The 23,496-nt window shown below is 43.4% G+C and overlaps 2 protein-coding genes across 2 annotated transcripts; one reads left to right on the forward strand and one right to left on the reverse strand.

Annotated features, from left to right (window-relative positions):
• Positions 1-2,141: 2,141 nt before the first annotated feature.
• Positions 2,142-12,311, forward strand: LOC133919124 (flocculation protein FLO11-like). Its single transcript, XM_062363398.1, has 6 exons — positions 2,142-2,722; positions 2,800-3,090; positions 4,379-5,211; positions 5,309-5,395; positions 10,682-11,632; positions 11,810-12,311. The coding sequence occupies exons 2-6, from the start codon at positions 2,982-2,984 to the stop codon at positions 11,903-11,905; spliced, it is 2,076 nt and encodes a 691-aa protein (XP_062219382.1). The 5' UTR covers positions 2,142-2,722; positions 2,800-2,981; the 3' UTR covers positions 11,906-12,311.
• A 1,245-nt stretch (positions 12,312-13,556) lies between these two features.
• On the reverse strand, positions 13,557-22,704 carry LOC133919125 (beta-1,3-galactosyltransferase 7-like). Its single transcript, XM_062363399.1, has 11 exons — positions 22,300-22,704; positions 17,818-17,917; positions 17,678-17,736; positions 17,372-17,574; positions 15,760-15,823; positions 14,995-15,067; positions 14,781-14,901; positions 14,603-14,690; positions 14,381-14,506; positions 14,189-14,298; positions 13,557-14,109 (listed from the first exon to the last, which is right to left on the reverse strand). The coding sequence occupies exons 1-11, from the start codon at positions 22,401-22,403 to the stop codon at positions 13,961-13,963; spliced, it is 1,197 nt and encodes a 398-aa protein (XP_062219383.1). The 5' UTR covers positions 22,404-22,704; the 3' UTR covers positions 13,557-13,960.
• Between the last annotated feature and the right edge of the window lie 792 nt (positions 22,705-23,496).

Below are 23,496 nucleotides of genomic sequence, written 5' to 3' on the forward strand. Positions count from 1 at the left end.
AATACTTGAGTGGATGATATTAAATGAGATTAGACTGGTTAGGTGAGTACTAGCCCTACAACCAGTAAGGGTTGGTCATATGATTTCCTTCTATGATCAAGGGACTAGTCGCGCGAGCCCTGCCCGGTCGCGCGGTGGGGCCACAGTCTTCATAATATCAACTACTAGCTGGCATTTGTCGGTGTGGACCCCCTAACAGGGCAACCCTTATTCTTTACACCGACAGTGGTAGGGATGGATCAGGAGTGGAGACCCACATACCTAATTATGGTAAGATGAGTCGAATATCTTATTTTGTTGTAATCCTTTGGATTGTTGGTTTATGGTGTGAGCGGGCAGGCTTGTAGAGGCATCTGAGGTGCTCGAGAGTGGACCTAGATGGCCTCCTCACCAATAGACACATGTTCAAATGGTTGGAGCTTATTTGGAAAAAGTTGCCACGAGTACCCCTTGTGTAGCTAGGTTGGTTGCACAAGTTGAATGGTCTCGTATCGTGTGGGTAAAGATGTATGTACCCTCTTGCAGGGTGGGTGTGTAAGAACAATTTAAATAGCTACACTCTCGTTTTGAGCATGTTTAGTATTTTGACATTTGAATGTAGTACAACATGATGATATTGTGTAATGTGGTATGAGCTCATGATGTAATGTTGTTGGCATGTGACTTATGGTTATGAATGAGAAACGTGAGCTATGCTATTAGTTGCCTATCGGGAAAAAGGGGAGTTATGGATGTTGTCAATAGTTGATGAGTAGCTTAGATCTTCATATCTAAGTTGCTGATGCAAGATTAAAGGTTAAGTTCTTTTATGGGTTGGTTAATCTTATGGTATATTCCTTGCTATTAACCAAATGCATCATTTTTGAAGTCGAATATATATTACACCTATGGTGTAGCGTATTATTTTATATATACTGAATAAAATTTCAGTAGTAAAACGCGATTCAGTAGTTACTACTGAAATTTTATTCAGTAGGTGTAGAATAATACACTACACCTAAGATATAGAATATCATTTGTGTGTGTGTATATATATATATTCATACTATATAAGTTTTGTGAGTACCTTCATACTTATAATACTATTATTAAGTTTTTTTATGACGACGAGCAGGTATTCAGATACTTTTACAATGCTGATGTTGGCGACAGGCAAGAGTAGAGTCCAACTCTACGATGGTGCTTAGGGCAGAAACATCATCTGTCTTTTATTATTTTATAGTAGTTTCCGTTACATCTAGATTGATCTAATGCTAGAGATGAGACAATTGGTGTAATTATATCTCTAGCTCAGCTTTTGATCTACTTGATAGTTCAAATCGGTTGTCATTGTTCCTCATGCCGAGGCTTGCAGGTTGTAAATTAATTTTAAGATTTGTAATATACGTAAAACTTGCATTATGATATTGTCTATAATTGAAGCTTGTGTTGTAAATGATATGCAAGTTGATCTTAGGCTAGTCTTGAATAATCTCAGTCTTGAGTCGTATACGTTTGTTTTAATCGATTTAATGACTTAGTGAGCTATCATTAGAATGTGAATTAGCACGTGGCGTATCGAAAGCCAAGTGTGTGCTAGCTTTCATCCTAGTTAGCAACCGGCGGATCAATTAATGGGCTATTTGGCAGAGCTCTAGTTCTAAAATCTATATATGATTAGGAGTTTGTTGAATTAAAATATATAATTTAAACATCTATTTTTATTTAAAATAAGAACAATGTGGCTTAACCAAATACCATCAATCTTCACACAACTCTAGCTTCAAAAATTTCGGAAGCTTTATAAATTTTTGGAGCTAAAGTTTTGCCAAACAAATTATAAATCGAGAACATTTGAACGGCTCTCCACAGAAACAACGAATTTGGCGACAATTTTCCCATGAAACATTTCAACTACTATATGAATGTTAAGAACTTTCCTGGTTCTATATGGGACCCGAATTTTACTTTTGCATCTAATATCTACTGATACAATAATAGTTTTATTTATTGACACCAAAAAGATACCACATGGGATTCTCCAAAAAAAAATACCATGGAAAATGTCGAAATTATACGGGGTACCGTAAAAATCCACCTGCACTGCTTTTTTTTTTGGCGAAAAAGGGAGGGAGGCGGAGGGGGGGGGGGGGGGTGGCGAGAAGAAGAGGTAGAGTTGCATCCGTTTCTCCACAGAGACCAATCGCGAGTCGTGACCCATCCAACCTTCGCTGCTGCCGCCCAATCCTATAAAACCGCCAGAGTATATCTGCAATCCTTTCTTCGCAAATTGCTTTTTGTTCGCTTTGCCCCCTTCCCACCCCGCACCGCAAGCCGCCGGGCGCTCGAATTCGCCGAGGGCAACTCGCGGAAGAGGAACCGCCAATCCGACCACCCACGATCAATCTCGCCGCCGCCGTCTTCATCCTGCAGCCTGATTTTTTTTTCCTGGGTTGCTTCGGGTTTTAATCTGGGCGGAGGCGCTCCCCGTCGTGCGGTGCGAGTGGCACGAGGCCCTAATCTAAGACCTAGGCCTCTGGAAGTTGAAGGGGTTTAATCGTAGCGGGCGGGTTTCTTCTACCGCGCCGCCGCCGCCGCAATTTGCTGCGCATCACCATCGGCGGCCTCGCCGCCAGCAGGCGACCGACGGAACGCGGCAAAGTCGGGCCCTCCTTCCTCCCGCCGGGGTCATCTCACGTCGGGAGGCGACGCCCCCTCCCCCCTCCCCGCCCGCCCTTCACTGGTATTGGACTGGATTCGTTTGCTTCATAGTACCCTGCTAATATAATCTAATCTAATTTCCATCCGTGGTTCGATTAGATTCGTCTTCTCCAGCGCGCAGGAGCAATCTACCCGAGACGCGGGCAGGTGCAGTGTTCGTTCTCCCCTCTCCGCGACAATTTTGGAGGTTCAACTGAACCCCCATGCCCTACGTCAGGTCCGCCCCTGGCCCGGCCTTGCAACCGCGGCCAGTGGGTGGATGGTGACTGGTGCCTGCCGCCATGGGGCAGGAAACTCCAGCATTTAAGCCACAATGGCTGATGCAGCCTCTGGGCACGGTCAATGCCGCTGGCGCAGCAAGCCTCTGGGCTGCAGCCTCCTCCCGCGCAGGTGAACTCCACTGGCCTTGCCAATTTTAACTGTTATAGTTCTATAGGCTGCTGGTTGTGACTCTGTGCTGTTCATGTAATGTATCACATAATTGGGAATTTGGGATTGCTAGGTTTGAGGTTGTGTAGGATGACCAGTCTAATGGCTGTGATTCGTGCTGATGATTCACATGCATTAGCTAGTGGGAAACTGCCTCATATGAGGTTAGGTTAGTGTTGTTAATGTACTGTGATGATCATGGTAACAGTGCTTCATTAGTGCAGTTTTAAACTTGCTACTGTGATTGTGCAATTTAGAGGCGGTTTCTAGATGTAATGCTCTAGATTGTGATTGTGCAATTTAGAGGCGGTTTCTAGATGTAATGCTCTAGATGATGGGAATGTAGATTTGTTGTACTGGGATGTGGTTTCTTGGATGGACCATATGGTTGAGATGGAGCAACTATGGGAATCATTCAGGAATTTGTGTGTTTCTTCCTGGAGCTGGTCCCAAGGAAGTGCTAAACAAATAGATTGTGATTTACATGGTCTTGTAGTGTAAATTGATTGCTCCAATGATTAGATGAAATTAATATCTGTCTTACTGCTTGGATGGACATGATTTATAATTGTTGCTACATTATTGGGAAAAAGAATCATATTTATACCGCCTTTGGAAAAAAAAGAAACTGTTTTAGGCTTTTAGCTAACACACATAAAACAAGGGAGGGGTTAGTGCCTTATTACATGGCGTATATTTGCATCTATCAATTGGTACACATGTCAACTACCAATCAGCATTTAATCGTTTTTCTCTTGTGAAAAATATGACTAGAAAAAGGTAAAATAAAATGTACTCCCTCTGATTGCAAATGTAGGTCGTTTTAGCCTTCTCAACTATTCTCTAAATATAAGTCATTCTCGAACTTCTATGCACTTTTTTCTCTTTCGTTCTCTTCTTGCCCTTATTCATTAAATGCTACCACTCTCACAAATTAATGAGCTATCTTTTCCAATGCTGGATAAATAAAGGGCAATAAGGTCATTTGATCTACTTTCTTAATTCTTGTGCACAAGTCTAAAACGACATATATTTGCAATCGGACGGAGTATTTGCAAACCAAAACGTTATAACTAAAATGACATTTAAATTGCACGGAAACTATTTGTTGACATTACGAGGAATGGTTTCTGATTGCAGTAAGCTATTTTAGTGTCATACATCTCAATCAACTATAAGTGCCATTTTGTTCTGTGTTGCAAAGCTATCATTTATTATAGTGACAAGTTTTTTCTTGGATGCTTTAAAGGTAAGGGTGGTTCATCAAGTAATCATTCATCTGGTCATGACTGTGACCGTAGTTCCCGGCAGTCTTCATCACCGAGGAGTTCAGGCTTGAATGGATCCCGGCAGTCTGGCCACGATGGAATAGGGAAGTCAAGGGGCTATGCCAATTTTGGAAGGAACAAGGAAAGGGACCGGGGGAAGGATTTTAATTCCCGTGATAGGGAGAGTAGGTCAGTTGCTGCAGATCATGATGGTTTCGAGTCATTTAGCACATGCAGACCTGAAAGGGATAGGTTGACTCGTACCCGCTTGAAGGGAGACACATGGAGTAAGGGAGTAGTTAGCCTGAATAATGGTAGTAGAAGTAATGCTGATGTTAGTTCCTCTACTAGAAGCAATGATATTATTAGTAGTTCTGAAAGCAATACTGATGTCCATGCCTCTGTCAGCAATGCTGCTATCAGTGCCTCTGTCAGCACTGCTGCTGTCAGTGCCTCTGTCAGCACTGCTGCTGTCGGTACCTCAAGAAACAATGCTATTGGGATAGCCTTTGAGCGAGAATTTCCAGCGCTTAGTTCAGAGGACAAGAATAGAAGGCAAGGCGTAAGCAAAGTCCCATCTCCTGGTATCAGCACTCCAATTCAGAATGTACCTCTGGTAAATACATCTGATGGCTGGAACTCCGTGCTAGCAGATATTCCTATGTTAAATGATACAAAGAAAAGCCCAGATGCGTCTTCTGTACTACAAACTGCTCCTAGTAAACAGACTGAAGCAGTGCCAAAAAGTGGGAGTGCATTAAGTATGGCGGAGACAGTAATGCAAGTTCCTCTGAGAATTTCCATTGGGCCTCAGGTAAGAGCCACTATATCATGCTTATGTGCTTTTTGTTGGATCTTGGTCATTCAAAATTTGGCGCTCTGAATTTATGCTTGTACCATTTTCATGACAGTTATCGATCGAGGCTCAGAAGATTGAAGAAAGAACCTTAAGACAATATGCTCTAAGACCTCTGACGCCTCCATCAAGCAAATCTTCTGTAAGTTCCTAATCTAAAGCCTTCAATCCTGTACACGCCTTCCATCATTTTTAGGATTTACTCTTTGGCCTTTGGACAATAATATAATCACTTAAACGTTTGTTGGGTCCTGTAGCTTTAAACACTTTAGCAACATATGAATTTGTGAAGAATTCTTATACTTAGTCATTTTCGGTTTTGCACCATAATTCTTGCATATATAGCATTGTTCATAATCTGAGTGGCTAATTTGTTTCAGCAACAGAAACTTTGGGCTATCCTGTTTTATTTAGATAATGGATTGTTGGAGACCCATATCTCCCAGCCTCCAAAACAAAGAGCCGTTCAAAAACCCAATCTTTACAAACAACAACAACAACAACAACAAAGCCTTTCAGTCCCAAACGAGTTGGGGTAGGCTAGAGATGAAACCCATAAGATCTTGCAAGTCTAGTCATGGCTCTGGCACGTGGATAGCTAACTTCCACGTACCCCTGTCCATGGCTAGTTCTTTGATGATATTCCAGTCTTTCAGATCCCTCTTTACAGACTCCTCCCATGTCAAGTTTGGTCTACCTCGACCTCTCTTGACATTATCCGCACGCTTTATTCTTCCGCTATATACAGGCGCTTCTGAGGGCCTGCGTTGTATATGCCCAAACCATCTCAAACGATGTTGGACAAGCTTCTCTTCAATTGGTGCTACACCAACTCTATCACGTATGTCATCATTCCGAACCCGATCCTTTCTTGTGTGGCCACACATCCATCTCAGCATGCGCATCTCCGCTACACTCAACCGTTGGACATGTCGCCTTTTAGTTGGCCAACATTCTGCACCATACAACATCGCAGGTCTAATTGCCGTCCTATAGAACCTGCCTTTTAGCTTCTGTGGTACTCTCTTGTCGCAGAGGACGCCGGAAGCTTGGCGCCACTTCATCCATCCGGCTTTGATTCGATGGCTCACATCTTCATCGATTTCACCATCCTTCTGCAGCATCGACCCCAAATATCGAAAGGTATCCTTCTGAGGTATCACCTACCCGTCAAGGCAAACCTCATCCTCCTCGTGCCTAGTAGTACTAAAATCGCACCTCATGTACTCAGTTTTAGTTCTACTAAGCCTAAAACCCTTCGACTCCAAGGTCTGTCTCCACAGCTCCAACTTTCCATTTACCCCCGTTCGACTATCGTCGACTAGCACCACATCATCTGCAAAGAGCATACACCATGGGATATCACCTTGTATATCCCTTGTGACCTCATCCATCACCAAAGCAAAAAGATAAGGGCTCAAAGCTGACCCTTGGTGCAGTCCTATTCTAATTGGAAAATCATTGGTGTCACCATCGCTTGTCCGAACACTTGTCACAACATTATCGTACATATCCTTGATAAGGGTAATATACTTTGTTGGGACTTTGTGCTTCTCCAAGGCCCACCACATAACATTCCGCGGTATCTTATCGTAGGCCTTCTCTAAGTCAATGAACACCATATGCAAGTCCTTCTTTTGCTCCCTGTATCTCTCCATAAGTTGTCGTACCAAGAAGATAGCTTCCATGGTCGACCTCCCAGGCATGAAACCAAACTGATTTTTGGTCACGCTTGTCATTTTTCGTAAGCGGTGTTCAATGACTCTCTCCCATAGCTTCATCGTATGGCTCATCAGCTTAATCCCACGGTAATTAGTACAACTTTGAATATCCCTCTTATTCTTGAAGATTGGTACTAATATACTCCGCCTCCATTCTTCGGGCATCTTGTTTGTCTAAAAAATGAGGTTGAAAAGCTTAGTTAGCCATACAATTGCTCTGTCTCCAAGGTATCTCCACACCTCAATAGGGATACCATCAGGGCCCATTGCCTTGCCTCCTTTCATCCTTTTTAAAGCCTCCTTGACTTCAAACTCCTGAATCCTTCGTACAAAACACCTGTTGGCATCATCAAAGGAGTCGTCCAGCTCAATGGAAGAGCTCTCACCTCCTCCATTGAACAGCTGGTCGAAGTACTCTCGCCATCTATTCTTAATCTCATCTTCCTTCACCAGAAGTCGATCTGTCCCATCCTTGATGCATTTGACTTGGTTGACATCCCTCGTTTTCCTCTCATGGATCTTGGCCATCTTATAGATGTCCCTTTCCCCTTCCTTCGTGTTTAACCGCTGGTAGAGGTCCTCATACGCCCGACCTCTTGCTTCACTCACTGCTCGCTTTGCGGTCTTCTTCGCCACCTTGTACTTCTCTACGTTGTCAACACTCCTGTCCAAGTGTAGGCGTTTGAAACATTCTTTCTTCTCCTTGATAGCCTTCTGGACATCCTCGTTCCACCACCAGGTATCTTTCGCTTCGCTTCTACTTCCCCTCGTCACCCCAAACTCCTCGGAAGCCACCTTCCGAATGCAAGTCGCCATCTTTATCCACATATTGTTTGCATCACCTCCTTCCTCCCAAGAGCCCTCCTTAATTACCCTCTCCTTGAAAGCTTGAGCCGCTTCCCCCCTGAGCTTCCACCACTTCGTTCTAGCGACTTTAGCGCGCTTATCCCGCTGGACACGTATCCGGAAGCGGAAGTCAGCCACCAAAAGCTTATGTTGAGGGACAACACTCTCTCCAGATATCACCTTACAATCTAGGCAAGCACGCCTGTCTTCTCTTCTCGAGAGGACGAAATCGATTTGGCTAGAGTGTCGGCCACTACTAAAGGTCACTAGATGGGATTCCCTTTTTTTTAAAGAGGGTGTTAGCTACGATCATGTCGTAGGCTAGAGCAAAGCTTAAGACATCCTCTCCTTCTTGATTCCTGCTTCCATAACCAAAGCCCCCATGCACCCCCTCGAAACCTGTGTTAGATGTACCCACGTGGCCATTGAGGTCTCCTCCTATGAAGAGCTTCTCGCCAATAGGTACACTCCTAACCATGTCCTCCAGGCCTTCCCAGAACTCCCTCTTGGTGCTCTCATTGTGGCCTACTTGAGGGGCATACGCGCTGATAACATTGAGAACTAAGTCCCCAACGACCAGCTTGACCAGGATAATCCGGTCCCCTTGCCTCTTGACGTCTACCACTCCATACTTGAGGCTCTTGTCGATCAAGATGCCTACTCCATTTTTATTTGTAGTTGTCCCCGTGTACCACAGCTTGAAACCGGTATCCTCCACCTCCTTCGCCTTCTGTCCTTTCCATTTGGTTTCTTGGACGCATAGGATATTAGCCCGTCTCCTCACCGCTGTATCAACTAACTCCCGTAGCTTACCCGTCAGGGACCCTACGTTCCAGCTACCTAAGCGGATCCTACTTGGCTCGGCTAGCTTCCTTACCCTTCGCACTCGTCGAGTCAAATGCGAAGACCCTTGCTCATTTTTCACTACACCCGGGCGCTGATGTAGCGCGCCACTAAGGATGCGACGACCCGATCCTTGCCCACTTATCACCGTATCCAGATCAAGATACGGCGCGCCACCAAGGGGGTGACGGCTCGGCCCTTGCTCATTTAACACCACATCCGGGTTCCAATGTGGCGCGTCGCTAAGAGGGTTACGCCCCAACGATTTTCTTTCGGGTTTCATCTCCATAAGAGTGGCTGAGTTTTATGTTGGCTCGCCAAGCCTATCACAACCCTCCTCCTTTACCCGGGCTTGGGACCGGCTATGTCGAGACAACATAGGCGGAGTTCAATCTTTACAAAAGTATCCAAAAAAACTTAAAACTGACAAACAACTTACGAGAGAAAGGACCTAAGCCTGTTTCAAGACATAGGATGCAGGCAACCTCAGTAGCTACTGCAAGTAGCACTTTTGCGTCATCCTAAGAAAAGACCCAACTATTGCTTTTACCATCAGCCACTTAAGAGTTTATTGCTACCACAGATACAACCATGTGATTTGTGGAAGATTTCTCCCATCAGTCTACCCAGCCTGTCTGCCCTAGCCTCCAGAAAGTCCTTGCTTTCCACCTTTTGTACAAGCGCCCAGAGACGAATGTACCTGCATGCCTGATATATAAGTATATAACCGAAGTTGGATCAGGCAGACGATGATGATCTTGGAGTATCCTGTTATTGGCACATGTTATGACACAATTTACACCAGTTGAAATAGTATGACATATGCTAATTGCCATCTGTCTCTTGACATACAAGAATGTAACAATCCTTTCTTTCTTCTATTAGAGCCACATATTTGGCTACTATCTGTGCAGTACACGATGTTATGATGCTTCTAGTAGATGGCTTATACTGTAGCTAGCTTGGCAGAAGTGCGGTCTAGTGATCTAACTATATTTTCGAGGTAGAAGTAGAATGTGGCTGTGCTACATTAACATTTACTCCGTCAGTATCGTGTATGTTTGTGGCATGACCATAAATGCATTATGGACAGCCAAACTAAATCCTATATATACTTATTATATATTATAAATTATGGTGGCTAATCAACTATAGCTTATCTGTTTTAGCTGATTTTTTTAGGCTAGCTTATGGGGGCACACATTTAATGAAGGATATACATGAATTCATGATGTTCAAGGATTTGTTTGTAATGTCAGTTAATTGGTGGACCAGTCCACGAATCTAATGTTCTTATGGGGTAAGGCTTAGGTTCAGTGTTTTGAATTGAATTCTGCAGTGTATTGTGTAAATAGTATAACATTTAGGCTCATGTTCTCAGATGAGAATGTTAGTTAATTTGGTGGACCAGTCCACGAATCTAATGTTCTTATGGGGAAAGGCTTAGTTTCAGTGTTTTGAATTGAATTCTGCAGTGTATTGTGTGAATCGTATGACATTTAGGCTCATGTTCTCAAATGAGCTGGACAAGAAAACGATACGTGTTTCTCCATGCATCTCCATGTTTAAGCATTCCTGATGTATTATCAAAGAATGCTTTTCTCCATATTGCAAACAACCAAAATAGAATGATAAGAACTTTATAGAGGTACATGTGTTGCATACTGATTCTGCACTTACAGTTTTGCAAACGTCAAGCGATAACCAATGAGTAATATATATCCATACATATTTGCCACAAAAGTACTTCAGTCCTATGCCTGTCTGAAACCACCTTGTATATTGGTTAAGTTGCTCAATATCTCAACCGGTTTTGTCAACACAATGTCGTGTGTTCAATTCATATATACACCTTTTTGAAGAAAAAAATCCAAAAAACCGCTCCCTTTCCTTTTCTATATCTAGATGCTATATGAATTTTCCATGTCCCCATTATTTTTTGTTTCATCTTTAAGTGATGTTTTCCAGTACTGAGTGTACTTTCTGTGTTTAACTAATCGATTTCAATCATTATCCAGGTGCTAAGTTCCTCGAAAACAAAAACTGCAAGGACTGGAGATCCTAGCGGTCCTAGTAAGACTGCACAACAATTAAAAATACAGTCTGCCAACGGTTCTGTTCGAGCTCCAGTTAAAACGGATATTTCAAAGCTTTCTCAGTCAGGAAGTTTTCAAGTCCTCAGTCGAGAGCAAAATGGTACTGCATGCACCTCCAAAGACTGTCATAGCAATCCTTTCAGTCCTCCAACTCCTTTGGTTTCAATGGAGCCTCAGAAAAAGCCAGTTGTCAGCCAAAAGTTTAAGATCGCCACCCATGAACTTCCTCTGCCTCTTCAAGGTCCATGTGGTGATAGAAAATCAAATGCAAAAGATAAGCTTAGATTCTTTGAGATGCTGCGGACCAAATCTTCAAATGGTTCAAGCACCGCCTTTGAGTCAGGATGTCAGCCATTCCCATCCAGCTTAGTTGATGCGAAACAGGATTCTTCTCTTAATCTTAGAAATGATTTCTCATTGGTCCAATCTGGAATGAAATGTATGGGGAATGGGAATTGTTTCTGTGGAGAGGCAAATTCTTCTGAGGGATCTCAGAGACATCTATCTGACAACGAGGAAAATATTTCATCTTTGAAACCAGAAGTTGCAGATGGGTTGTTGCAGCTTCTAGTACAAAAGAGAGAAGTTGACTCATCATCTGAACCTGCTGACACAGGTGATGAAGAATTTCAGCTGTCCCTCTCAGACAGCGCAGAAAGTGGTTCGTCCTCAGCACCTGCAGATTCAGATGATGGGTGCAATAGAACCCAGTCTGGCAATGAGGAAGCTAGGTCATCATCAGAGGACACAGAATCAGGAGATGAGGACCATCCAGCAGAACCACCTCCTGAAGACAAGTCTTTTCTGATAGCGCTTGGCTGGAGAGAAGATGAAGTAGTGGAACCGTTGGGTTTGGAAGAGATTGCGGACTCTGTAAGCCTTTCTTTGCATCCTAAATATCTGTCAAATATCTTTGCTTTTCCAGTGATTATGGTTCAGTTTATCCATTTCACCAAAAGTGGAATCAGATGTTTGAGCATGACATCAACATTTAATTATTTAAAAATATTTGCCAGCATTTTTTGTGACACCAATTCCAATTTTCTGTAGGTAAAAGGCTGTGAGGAGCTTGCAAAGAAGCTTTGGTCTATGAAGTCCAATGCTAACGTCCAGATCATTCTCCTCAGTATTTTTGGGCAGAGCTAATGAGAAGCTGAAGTAGCATAAGACCACGGGCTGTAGACAATGGAAATCTAGCAAATTCTTTAGAAAGCAGGTATGAGAGATTGCGAGACCACAGGAGTTGTTTGCGAAATGCAATGCGTAATCAGATATCCGAGTGATGCTGGTTATGTTACCATACTGAGGACAGATAGCGATCTTTTTTGGCATGAGTTTGTCTTGATTGTAACAAGGCGATATTTTGCTTTTCTAGTGCTGCATGTCCAACAGTTAGGGATTTAGGAGGATGGTTCACAGGTAGTTGTAACAATTTTTTTTGCACATTGAAAAGAGTTCAGGATTTCCTCTCATTCCCCCAGGAATACCACATGCAAGTCCGATCCTGGAATCTCATGGCTGTGCTGCCCTTTGAAATACCAGGCTTCCCACAGGTTATCTTTCGTTTTTTTATAAGATGAGTTTTCATATGAAAAGGTGAATAAGATCATATTGGTCTCAGAAGTTGCTTCGATCATTCTACACATGTGCTGATTTGTGATTCTTTTGCCTTGTATTCAATTATTCCTTCAGTTGAGAAATAGTAGGTGCACTTTTTAAAAAAAGTCAAACTTTGTACTTTGACTAATATTTAATTAAATTATAAAAATATGTGAATAAAAATTATACAAATAAGTTTATAATTCAAAATGATTCTACACTATATAGATTTTGAAGCTATAAATGACATATTTTGTGAGTTAATTTTAATTAAAATTAACTTAGATTGAACCAAAAAAATATGCCAGGTGCAGCAGGCCAGTGGGATGCTTTGTGCCTGGTTTGGAGCTGGAATTTTTTTTTCCCGATTTCTACAGAATTCATACGAAACTCTTGCAAAATTCCTATGTTTCAAACAAGGCCGGAATTGCCCTAGTTCTGGTTTCCAGGTAGGGATGGCAGTTTGACCTAATGGGTTGGGCCCCCGCGCGGGGACCCGACCCAACGGGGCGGGTTTGGGTAGGAAGATAGCCCTGCGGGGCTATCGGGTCGGGGCCCCGACCTGAATCGGGTTCGAGGCTGGGGCTCCCTTTGCCCCCGCGGGTCCGGAGAGCGCCGAGTGCGGGAGGGGCCGGGAGTGAGCGGGAGCCGAGACGTGTGGCGGCAACGGGAGACCAGGCGCGAGCGCAAGAAAGCGCGGGAGTGGGAGGGAGTCGGGATGCATGGCGGCAACGGGAGGGCACGGGACGCGGGAGGGCGAGACACGTGGCGACGCAGGAGCGAGCGGCGTGTGGCGGGCGTGAGCGGTGCAGGCGCGAGTTGGCCAAACGGGCGAGTGGGCCGGGGGTGACTCGGGTCCCTGTCGGGTCTCGGGTCCCCGCCAGGGGTGAGGGCGGGGGCCATTTTGCACCTAACATCTGTTTCAAGACCGGATCGGGTTTTTGAAGTCGGTTTCGGGTTAGGTGTGGCAGCCCAAACCCGCGGGGGGCAAACCCGTTGCCACCCCTACTTCTAGGGCGGCTGTGGTTTCCAGAACACTGGTACATAGTGATTTGATAAATCCCAGGATGCAATGCTAGCCAAACACTGACTGCTTCTGGGATCAAGAGTTGCTGAACCAACGCATCCGTATAACGATCTTATGTTTCAGCATGATACATCCTTTTCACGAATGACAGAATGAGCAAAATAAACTCGCTGAGAGAATTGTCAAAAATTGCATGAAACAATGTTTTCTACATTACACGATCCCTACTTCCGCACGCATCAGCTGAGAAACTCTCACCCTACATGTAAGATCTAGTAACCAACATCAGTTGCAACCCCCCACTTCGTCTCTCTTCTAAGACCACCAACCAAAGTCACCAGCGGTGATAGACAGCACGTTCATCTACCAAAACATCTCAACAAGTATCCACTAAGCTACATGTGTTGCCAGATTGCCAAGCCAAGTAAGCATCAGCACCGTCCCGTTTTCTGCAATTCCAGATTATATCCGACGGGGCATGATCCTCAGTCTTGTCGAGTTCACTTGAGTAGTTGCCTATGTAGATGTTCACCATGAGAGATTACCAAGTATTTACGGGCGGAGGAGGGTATTCGCTAGATAAGAGCACTCCAAACTGCTGAATCTCCTTCGCCACAACGTGCATGTACATCCTTGATCCTCTCGACAGATTTGCATATGCCACTGCAGCTCCAATCAAAAGACGCAACACAAACATTGCCAGCTTGCCCTTTCCACTCACAATCTGTGGAGTTTGCATTCACAATCAGGAGAAGTAGAAGACAAGCATGTAAGAAGCCATTGTTCAATATGAGGAAGCAGACCTGGTGGAGTGCCACAGCACATGTTCCTTTCATCAATATGATTAACTTCCAAACCAATGAACCATGATCCAAGCGATACGTCTTCATTTGCATATTTGTGCAAGATAGGCCTGATAAAGATCACTTACATTATTAGTTTTCCTTTTGTGACCAGGTGCCCTTTTGTATAGAATGAACATTAATAAAACATACTGATTGATTGAAATATAAGTCGCAAGATCTTTTGAAATGGCGTATATCTGCCCAGTAGCATGACGGAAGTATTTGTTCCCTTCCTCCCCAAATTTCCAGTACTCAGGTTCATGGTACTTCACATTCCTATATGAATGGATCAAGTTCAAGCAAGCATCTATTAGTACTTGAAGCTAGCATAGCATTTAAATTTAAATTCTAAGACAGTGTAGTTAGCATTACTTGTCAGCGAGAACTTGGCCTGACTTCATGCAGCCAATATAAGTTCTTGGTTTTGATTTATGCCGAGCAAGAGTAGTGGCAAGCATCCCTGTTTTTTTCATATGCATGCACCAATAGACAGAACTGAGTCATAAAATTTCAAGAGGTTACAAACTTACAATGTCTAAGGAAAAGATACCTAAGTTCACATGCACATCATCATCGACCTTGACGTAGAAATCAGCATCCCAGATGCCGACAGCTGTCGAGAAGAAAATTTTTGTCTTGGCTGAGAGTTCATGATATCCCTCGACGTGGTCCTGCATGATTAAATAAACCACATGTAGCAAAACGGTCAGGGCTAGCGCCGGAAATGTACAGTTGAATGTCAATATTGAAGAGTGCATGCTCACCAGTCTAAGAAAGTCATGATGCTGAGCGTCCTCTGAATCTATAGCTTTGTCCAGTATACTATTGGATGTAGCACTGTGCAACAACCAAAAATGTTAGTTTCTATATCCAAAATTTAGAAGATAAATGTAACAGTTCGAAAATAATGTCTGAGGGGATCTATAGAAGAGGCAGTGAATTGAATAAGCTGCATCACTTTAATCAGTCATCGCACAACAGATCCTCAACAGACTAGAGCAGAGAATTGGGGATTTTTTTATCATAACTGGGGAACCATGAGAAGACATTGGTTGGCTTAATACAGTAAAATGAAACAAAAACCTACCAGATTACAGTGGCAGTTACAGAACTCAGGGACTTGAGGTACTCCGCGGATTAATGCCAAGATCAGCTCTTAGCAAGCCTTTGTGGTGCTTCTAAGAGCACAATGCTATATATGGCTATGATATCTTCCACGTCTCAGTACAAAAAGTTGATGACAATTATAATTTAGAACTACATATAGTTCAATGGCTGTAGTATTACTATTACGCTGTTCAGTATGTCAGCATGGCAGAAATATGTGTCTGAATCACAACGATTTGTATCTATGCTAGACTGGCAGTAAAGAAATTAGAACAAGTATCAGGGATTGTTCCATTCTATTTCTACCATGAAAGACGAAATATGTCCAGTTGATACAATTACAAGCGCATGCGACGAGAAAATACAATGACAGCAATGATGAAATTAAAAATGAGCTAAGAGTACAAGAACCATCCATTTACCTGTGACCGATAGTGAAGCGGATAACTATTCCCTTCTGTTCTTCTAATTGTTGCAGCTTTTCACCTATTAGCAAGAAGATAACATTAGTAAAAATTTGATGGCTGTGATAACCTTAGGATGTAGTAAAAATTTGCTTCTCATTGTTTAACAAATCTACACAAGGATGATACCGTATACAACGTTCACGTACTGGGTCCGTTTGGAACGGAGAAACAGAAAACAGAGGAATGAGAAAAAACAAAAATGAGATAGGAACTCAGTGGCAAAACAGAGGATTGATAACACAGGAAAAACGTAGGAACAAGCGTTTGGACTGCAGGAATCTGTAACACAGGAATCAGACACCTAGTAAAAATAAAAACATTTTTAGTACTAGTGATGGATAAATCAACAAACATATGTATATGATTCCAGGTGGTGCTGTATTTTATTTGACCCTTTGCATGTGGGGCCCATGGTCCATCAGATTCACCACACACCACTGTCGTTCTTAACTTCTTATCCAGTTATCCTATCCTATCTGCCATGGATACAGTAACATCGTTCTCCACACGCACACTACCCCACTCAAACCCTCTCTCATTTCAACTGGTTGATGGAGCGGCCGGAGAGGTGGCAAGCGCTCGGAGCCTTGGACTAAGCTCCCTTCACAGAGCAAGAGAGAAGTCGTAGGCCGGCAAGGATGTGGACGTGGTTGCGTTTCAGATCAAGCTCGCAGGCGTTGATGCAGTGGAATCAGTGGGTTGTTGGATGTTTATTTTCTTCTGGGCGGTGAATTTTTTTTTAAACTTGATGCTTATTTCATTTTTAGTGGATCCGGACTATAGATTTGCTAATATTGCTCAAAATGATTTGTGGGGTGCTTGCTATTCTTCCTTTCTATGTACTTGTTTGCATCACAGTGAAGAGAAGATGGGTGCTCAAAGCGTAATTAGCGCGTGAGTGGCTTGGGAAAGCTTTCCCTGAGCTCAGAACTCATTTTTCCATTCCTCCAAAAGTACAGGTCGCTTGCCTTTCCTCCGGAAAGTTTATTGCCGGTTCCTTCATTCCAAACACACGCATGCAATTCTTTTCCTCTGGAACACAGACCTCCACTGCTCCTACGTTTCCCCTCCATTCCAAATGGGGCCTTAAATGAGCAGCTACAGATGAACACGAGCAGTTATAAACTCAATAGTATAGTGTTCAAGCACCTGAAATCCTTTTTTTTTTGGGAAAAACTTAGCTTATAAGATGTTACAAAATTATAAAGTCCATAAGCTACCCCTACTGGCCAATAACTTTGATTTCTCTATGGATGAACAGCAAAGTAGAAGTCTAAGAATAAGATTGCCATTCCAGTCCAGCTTCAGCTTATTTTCTTGTAACGATTAAGTTTAAGCTAGTTCAAACAGAATCTTACTTTCGGTATACAATTCAAAACTGGTGCGGTTTGAATTCAATATGTAGAAATAGAGTAGAGAGCTGATAATTCAATAAAGAGACTTGATGCTAATTACTGCAGAATGACTCGCTTCATACTGAGAAAAAAATGATGAATTGATCAATTATCCAAATATATTAGACATGCCCATGCTATTATTCGTTCGAAGTACTAAAACAACTACACACCTTGAGGCATCCATGTCTCCCGGACTGAATCACGGCGCTTGCGGCTGCTGAACGCAGTGTTGACTCCAATGACAACAAATGCCTTTTTCCTTGGTTGGCTAGTTTCAGAGGTTACTTGTGAGCCACTAGAGCGGAGCTGCTCCAGTGTGCTCCGCTTCGCAGCAAGCTCCATCTGCAGCGTTGAGATGGACTTATCCAATAATCTAAAACCAGGAAACAAATTCCGAGGAAAAAAATTCAGATACAAATAACTCAAGCGCAGTTGCATTCTTAAATTGAACTACATATTGAATCAAAGGAGCTCACTGTATGGCTTCATGGGTTCTTGTTACCTCTCCCATGATATCCTTGTCTTCTCCATGCTTCTGCAATCCAAATTTAGATTCGAATGTTTTAACCAAAAACAGAAATTGATGTTGAAATATACAAATTTATTTGGGACCCACCCTCTTTGTGCTGCAATCCTCTGATACTAGTTGCAGCTCTTGATCTTGCCTCAGGCGTTGAGACATGATATGATTACTGGTATCTGGTGCTGTCCAGAACCTGTAGAACCATCCCACAATGGTTTCTCATGGAAAATTGGAAAAGCCAATGAAAAATGATAAAGGACAGGTACTTTGACATTCAATTACAAAATGTGCGAGTCAAATAGACCTGTTAGAATCAAGAAACCATAATAATCCTTGCAGTAGCATTCAGGTATATGTCAGCTCGTCTACTTTTCAAAATAGCGACCGGACTCATAAAATTTAAATTTGATCTTGACTCCAAATGAGCTCTTAGATCAAGTTCCTATCCAGATATAATATGGCCAACAATACCTCTTTTACATGTAAAGCATAAAAATTGGTTTTTGAAGACTCAAATTTGAACTTGAATCAAATCGGTCCTAAGCTCATGTTCTATTCAAATATAATACTTCGAACTACCTCTCTCCCGGCCTTTGAATCATGGGATTCACACCATGATGCACAAAACCAGTAAATTATTACAGTGTTGCAGCACCTTCCAAGTAAAGTATACAACTTGGTATTTTTTTCTCGAACATGCAAGAGAGCTGCGTATCTTTGTATTAAAAGAGAAGAGTAATGGTCTAGTTACAGAACCCTCCTAACGGAGGGAACTTACACCCCACTCACACTAATCAAGAAGTCACATATGCGCCACTGAAAGATATGAACACAACCACTAAGAAGATCCATCCTAACCCGGCCAAAGGGCACTAAGACCCTTGGCCCCAGCTAAACACCATAGGCGACCTTTGCCCGAGACCTCGTGTAGCACCTCCTGGACCCTTGGGGAAGCCCCATTGAAGACACATGCATTGCGATGCTTCCAAATCCACCATGCCCCCAAGATAACCAAGGAGTTGAAACCTTTGTGATGTTGTTTGACCACCCTCCGCAGCGCCTTTCTCCACCATGCTGCAAAGACAATGTCGGCCCGCCCTGAAGTAAGCTGTTGAAGGCCAATCCGGCTAAAAAGTTGGAACCAGACCTCCCTTGCAAATATATAGTTTGTTAGAATGTGCTGAACTGATTCATCATCTTGATCACAAACTCTCTGGATGGTCCTCCTTCCTCTGGATAAAGATTACATTATAGGTGCCTACAAAGCTTTGTGTTCAGAAGGTAAAGAAAGACGGTGCAAACCACGACAAGCAAGACGGTGTGCAGTCCAACAATGGTTCCTGATTGCAAGCCGTAGAAAAAATTTGCAGCGCAACGGAGCCCATGATCGCCATAATCGCTTCCAAGGTTCAAAGCCTACTGCTCCTGAGAAGTAGGCCTTGTATGCTGATTTGGAAGAGAACTGGCCAGTAGTCGAATGAACCCAAAGATGCTGATCATGTTCCTCAAGCCGCAGCTCAAACTCCTCGAGAATGTCCCATAATTGCAGGTACTCAACTATTACCTCAACCGTTAGAGCTCCCTGAATGTCACGCACCCAACTGCGCTCGTGTAGAGCTTGAGCCACCATCCGCTGTCAGAGCGCTTTCCTTGGCACCGTGGCCACCAGTGATGGCGCTAGCTCAATTAATGACCGACCATGGAGCCACCTATCTGTCCAAAAGAAAGTGCTAACTCCATTGCCAACTTGTGTAGTGACTGAGATGGCAAGCATTGCTGCAACATTTTTATGGGATAGTATTTGGAGACCTGCCTAGGAACAATCAGGATGTGTTTTTTGCAACCAAAGCCACCTCATCCTTAGTGCCCAACCCGTTAATTCCAGATTATGTATTCCAAGTCCTCCAAGCTCAAGTGGCCTGCAAACTTTCTCCCAAGCTACTAGGCAGTTACCTCCATTCACTTGTTCACGACCTTTCCATAGAAATGTCTGACGCCTCTTGTCAATTGCATGGAAGACCCATTTGGGTAGATCCATAGCGATCAGCTGGGAGATGGGTATTGCCGTGAGAACTATTTTTACTAAGATCATCCGACCTGCTTTATTCATCAGTGCGACCTTCCAGCCTGGCATCTTGTCTGCCACCTTATCAATCAACGGTAATAGCTCGGCTTTGGTCAGCTTCTTATCTGAGATTGGAAGGCCCAAATAGGTGCTTGCAACTGCACATGGGATAGATGTTTGTACCACTTCAAGCTCTATCTCACTACATCAGATGGGAACAACCGAGCATTTTTGTAAGTTAGTCCTCAAACCTGCAGCATCACCAAAGCGGGAAAGGATCTCCTTGATGAGATCAATCTCCGTAGGAGCAGGTCTTAGAAAGAGGACGACATCGTCCGCATATAAAGACAAACGGTGTGTCGGTGCCCTTGTAGCCAAAAGTTGAAGTAGACCGAGTTCACAAGCCTTGCTAATTAATGCGTTCAAGGCATCCCTCACAATGATGAAAAGCATGGGAGGCAATGGGTCTCCTTGGCGCAACCCCCGATGATGCTTAATCACCTCCCCTGGCTCTCCATTTAGAAGAACCTTAGTGGTTGCTATTGAAAGTAGTTTGCAAAGAATGTTGCACCAGGAATGCCCAAAACCCAAATGTGTCAGAACCACCAATAGGAATGACCATGATACGAATCAAACGCCTTGGAAATATCAAGCTTGAGGAGGAGGCGAGGTTCTTTCTGGCGATGTAGAAGCTTCATTGTTTGCTGCACCAAGACATAGTTATCGTGTATGCATCGATCATGTACGAACACACTTTGATTGGGAGATATCAAAGTGGGTAGTCTTAGGCCCAAGCGATTAGCCATGATCTTTGCTACCAGCTTAGCCAAGCTTTGAATTAAACTTATAGGCCGAAAATCCTTGGCTTGAATGGCATCAACTTTCTTTGGTAGTAGGGTCAAAAATGTCAAGTTCAATAGCCCCATCTTACGTCCATCTCCCTGTTGCAAAGCAAACAAGGCAGCCATAACATTCCACTTGATCACTCCCCAGCAAGAGTGATAAAAACATCAAGTATAACCGCCGGGACCGGGAGCCTTGTCAAGAGGCAGTTGCTTCACCGTGGACCATACCTCATCCTCGAAGAATGGCTCATCCAGGGAGGAGAGATCCAAGGAATCCCGGTAGAAGCTTGGAAGGTTGAGAGCAGAAGGTCTCTGTTCAACAGAGCCGAGAAGATTATTGTAGAAATCGAAAACCACATTGTGCTTATCAGCTTGACCCATCACAATCTGTTCACCATCCATAAGCTTGGCAATAAAAAAATTTCTCTTGTGGAAGCTTGCCTACAAGTGAAAGAAAGAGGTGTTGGCATCTCCCTCTTTCAGCCAAGTGATGCGGGAGCGAAGTCATGCAATAGTTTTTTCAAGGGAAGCTAGCCAGTCCTCATCTGGTGAAAGAGGATGAGAATCTTGAGCAATCTCTAACCGGTGAAGAATTTCCTTGGCCAACTGCAACTGTGATTTGACGTGGCCAACTTGGCAATGGCTCCATGATTGAAGGGCGCGGGCCAATCACTTAAGTTTAATAGAGAGGCGCTCTAGGGGGCAGGAAGCGCTCACTGGTGCCACCCAAGAGGTGGCAACCGTCTCATGAAAACCAGTGGGTTTTAAGTATTTATTTTCTACTTTGGAAGGTTGGGGAGCTACATTAAATTGCATGCCTAAGGACACTTATGCACTGTTCCAAACCCAAGCTTTAGTAAATGAAAATAAATACCTGCTCCATCAGCAAGTAGGAATTCAAGGACAAAAAATCGTTGTTCCATTTTGAGAAGCATCATTAAATCAGCGATCAAAATCAACATTCACCTACAAATGCTACTCTTTGATAGATAACTAACTACAAATCATGCAAATAAAAAAAAACACCGTTCTACCAATGAAGGCGATTGCTGATGATCCAATCCAAGCTCGCTATTTGCTAGTAATAAAAAGCTCGAAGTACTCGGTTCTTCGATTTTTGCCACAAAAATAGAGCCCGAATCGCGTTTTTCGTAAGATCTCAGACGGGTGTTTGATAAAATAAAATAAAAGTCAAGAAAACATGGTAGAAATTCAACCTTATTTCCATTCATGCCATTAACAAATTTCGCAGCATATTTTTTTGGCAAAATAAGGAGGAGTACAGTAATGAACTTACTAGGTATCACCTAACCACGCAAGCACGAACAGATTGAGGAAGACACCTACACCAGTGCACACCAAAACGCGATCTCCCGTTATAACAAAAGAAAAAGGTTCTTTCCACCAACCCAGGTCGCCATAAGCTCGTAGAAGAAAGACCAGGAAAGAAATAAGAAAAAAAAGGCAAGATTTTTAACCACCCAACACGCGATTAGATAAAACAAGAACCTTTTCAAACTCCAAATCTCAAACGAGATAAGAACCACAAAATCCAACTCTTCACCGCACCGAGCCGGCGAGCCGCCATTAGCCCAAGTAAGAAACCCTCAAAGCCCGAAGCGCAAGACGAGATCCAAAGCTTCCTGCAGAGAGGGGAAGACCCACCGGTCCGTGAAGAGCATGCCGAGGCCGAAGCTGAATGCGCATAGCAGCAGCACCCTCCACCTGGCGGAGGACCTCCTGTCCAGCGCCCCGCCCTTCCCCTTCATCGCCTCCCCTGGCCGACGCTTCGAATCTTGGCCTCAGATGAGGAAACAAGCCTGAACTCAAGTAGCCAGGGCTCAGCTCCGGACGAGCTCAGCAAAGATTCAAGCTTCCCGTGGAGCTTGGCCAAACGCGCACGGAGATTTGGTGCGAGGCGGCTGTCACCGGAGCGGTGAGCCGACCGGCCGGATCTAGTGGGGACGACGAACCTGGTCGCCTGCAACTCTGCACTGGAGCGCGTGATGGCCACTTTGTTGGCTTCCTCTTCTCTCCAACTTTTGAAAGGATTTTCTTCTTTTCTTTTCTTTTCTTCACCGCTTTTATTTAGTTTCTTTATCAGATATAAATGTTGCCGTGCAGTTAAGATACGAGAGTTTTCGAAATCATTTTTTCCGGTTCATTTATGGATTTGGACGGGTGTCCTGACGTGTAAGGTGAGTTGAGGGCAACTAACTAGGTCTAGGAGATGGTGTATCTCCTTGTAAAAAAACATAAAATAAATTAAATTATGTGCCACGTACTGAAATGTGAACCCAATTATCTTTAAAAAAACTAGAGAGATCGTGAGTATAATTTAATACCCAAAGTAGCTTGTACGTACTAGGTAATGGTTGTAAAATGACATCATATAATTAAAACAACTCCTCATGATTAATTGTGTTAATTATAGGCAAATCTGTCTCGGGATATCTAATTTGTGTGGGTTTTTTTTTAAAAAAAGGGGCAAGCATCTCGATCTTCTTTGGAAGCATCCCGGCTGACTTTACCCTTGAAGCTTTGCCAACTGACTTAGCATAAGTTCCTCTAAATTATATGGTTTGGTCTTTAGACACCGCATCGGTTGATTTTACATGTTGATTTTGTCTGGTTAACACTTCAATTTTGTGGTTTTGTCTACATGACAATTCTATAGTTGAAGTGTTTAGGGACAAAACCACATAATTTGAATATCTTATAGATAAATTTGCCTTAATTATGTGATGTGATGCAAGGGAAATCATTAGCCTCGAGGTGCTGGCGCTGAATTGGACCATTTCTTGGGCAGATGTATTAAGTGAATTTGGATACTCTAACTTTGCAGCGAGACGCTTTACTCGC

The sequence above is a fragment of the Phragmites australis genome, chromosome 5 (genome assembly GCF_958298935.1).
Source record: "Phragmites australis chromosome 5, lpPhrAust1.1, whole genome shotgun sequence".
Taxonomy (NCBI): domain Eukaryota; kingdom Viridiplantae; phylum Streptophyta; class Magnoliopsida; order Poales; family Poaceae; genus Phragmites; species Phragmites australis.